This window comes from Pteropus vampyrus, unplaced genomic scaffold (genome assembly GCF_000151845.1).
Source record: "Pteropus vampyrus isolate Shadow unplaced genomic scaffold, Pvam_2.0 Scaffold330, whole genome shotgun sequence".
Classification (NCBI taxonomy): Eukaryota; Metazoa; Chordata; class Mammalia; order Chiroptera; family Pteropodidae; genus Pteropus; species Pteropus vampyrus.
The window spans coordinates 772,025-774,187 of record NW_011889111.1 but is presented as its reverse complement, the minus strand read 5'-3'; the positions used below and the strand labels follow the sequence as shown (position 1 = coordinate 774,187).

The window sequence follows — 2,163 nt, the reverse complement described above, 5'->3', positions numbered from 1 at the left end:
GGAGAAAGAATGTTATCTCAGAACAAACGGAAACAAGGAAACGCTAGACGACTGCTCCGTGTCACTCTTGGAGACAAAGATCATAGGCACATGTAACCTGTGGTCACCAATATTGTCTCTAATGAAAGTACAAATTGGTCAAGTTGTTTTCTTACCTGGCAGGTATTTTCTGATATTTAACTTTTTTACTTAGAATACCACTTTTGTGCTGGAAACATTCTTTGTTTACTAAGTGAGTGACTGCTCATTTTTTGTTGTTGTTGTTCAAATGGAAAACATATATTATTACTTTCCGTGGCAAGACATATTAGAATAAGGACAATCTTGTAAGACAATTAGTGCAGCAATATGAAAGAATCTTTCCTGAAGCAAGCAGTATTTAAAGTACCTTAACGGTGATCATTATATTTAAATTCACTAAAGGTTAGGAATTGAATAATTCTGACTACATTGTGAAAAATAGCATATTCTCAGGACTACTAGTAGAAGATAAATCATAGTGATGGATTCAGAAATAATCATAACTTTCATTTGAAACCAGCAAACACTGTACATCGGCTATGGCTTTAATTTTCAGGAGAATAGTTAATCAGTATGCATAATTCTGAATGGTTCTGATTCCAGTTTTTCTTTGCAAAAGTTACAAAAACCATCACAAGCATAGTTGGGTTTGGGTTTTGTGTGTGTGTGTGTGTGTGTGTGTGTGTGTTTTACAAAATTTTTACTTGCTTTTACATTATTTTAGGAGTTATCGCCTGAGATGAAGACTTTTGTGGACCAGTACGGGCAGAGAGATGATGGAAAAATAGGAATTGTAGAGGTAAGAAACATTTTTCTGACACGGTCTTAATAAACGCATTTCACTTTGTGGCTGCAGCCTGCTCAAACGTGGTGAAGCAGGGCCCATTCAGAGAGGCTTACTTTGCTTCGGTAACAGGTTCCCTTCCATTTGGAAATGTCAAGTCCAGTACTGCTGAGAGATGAGGGAGATCTAAGAGTCTGCCAAAGCCGGAGCCCAGCCCCAGCCCCTCGCGAGCGCACCCCGCCCGCTGCGCTCACCCCGCTTCACCAAACACTGCCACGTGCACAGTTCACTGGCATTTCTTCTCGTTTAGCGCTCTAGACTTTTCTGTTAAAATATAAAATGAAACTTTTGCAGTCCCTGTGACAATGTTATGGCAAAAAGCTGCATCCTGGTGTCCGAATTTGTTTTAAATTGACAGTGCACCTTAGTACAAACAGAACTTACGGAGGTGAGCAGATGCGTTGTCGTGATCTGTTACAGGCACAGATTTCTTGACTCTCTAAAGGTTCAAAAATGGGTGTCAAATCTTATTTATTTATTTATTTTTTACTTTTCTTGTCAAGGACAACTCTTTTTGGTCTGTAAATCAGGGAAGCAAAACTTCGATTATATATCAATTCCTCTGCATTCTTGGATTTCTGAAAAGGCTGTTGCTTACCTTCTAGTTTTCCAAATGCTGGTGTCTTGGCAACTTTTTAAAATCTCTGCAACCTATTTTTATCTTAATTTCTGTTAGAGAAATCGAGCGGATAGCTTTCAGAAAAATTAATAAGGTCATATTTTAAAATATGCCAAATCACAAGCATAATTATGTTCTTTATACACAGTGTCCTTAGTGTGCTAGATTGTAAAGCATCCTGGCTGGCAACGACATTTAGTCATAATTTACCTTTGATTCAGAGAGCTAACCTGGTTTTCAAATAATCGGTCTTACAGCGCTCCTGTGATGTCAATGTGAAATACGCTTATTTTTAAACAGCTACTACAAATAGAGTTAAGGAAGGACATACTATTATTATCTTTGCAATTAAGATATTTCCCTGGAGCATACCCTTTCCTCTTTGCCCGAGTGTAACTCATTACTATATAAAGAGATAAATTTATAGTAGTGGGACTTACAGATTGACAAGGAGGCCAGCTAATCAAGACATGGAATCATGAAGGATAAGAAGATAACTTTAAAATGAACATAAATGAGATAAGTCCATCTACTCAAAACTAGTTGGAAATTCTGAAATCACTATGATTATAGCTGTGGCCATTTCAGAGTCTGGCACACTACAATTGACCAGAAAAAAGGCTGTCATCTTGTGTTTAACATATCTCACCGGAAGGGCTGAGGATGTATTTTGCTTCAT

The 2,163-nt window shown here is 37.6% G+C and overlaps 1 protein-coding gene across 1 annotated transcript in view; it reads left to right on the top strand.

Annotated features, from left to right (window-relative positions):
* Positions 1–2,163, top strand: part of CALB1 (calbindin 1) — a 22,865-nt gene that overhangs the window by 3,843 nt on the left and 16,859 nt on the right. Inside the window, exon 3 of the mRNA XM_011378101.2 lies at positions 746–843. Within this exon, the coding sequence (XP_011376403.1) occupies positions 746–843 (98 nt within the window). The remainder of the gene's footprint in view (positions 1–745; positions 844–2,163) is intronic.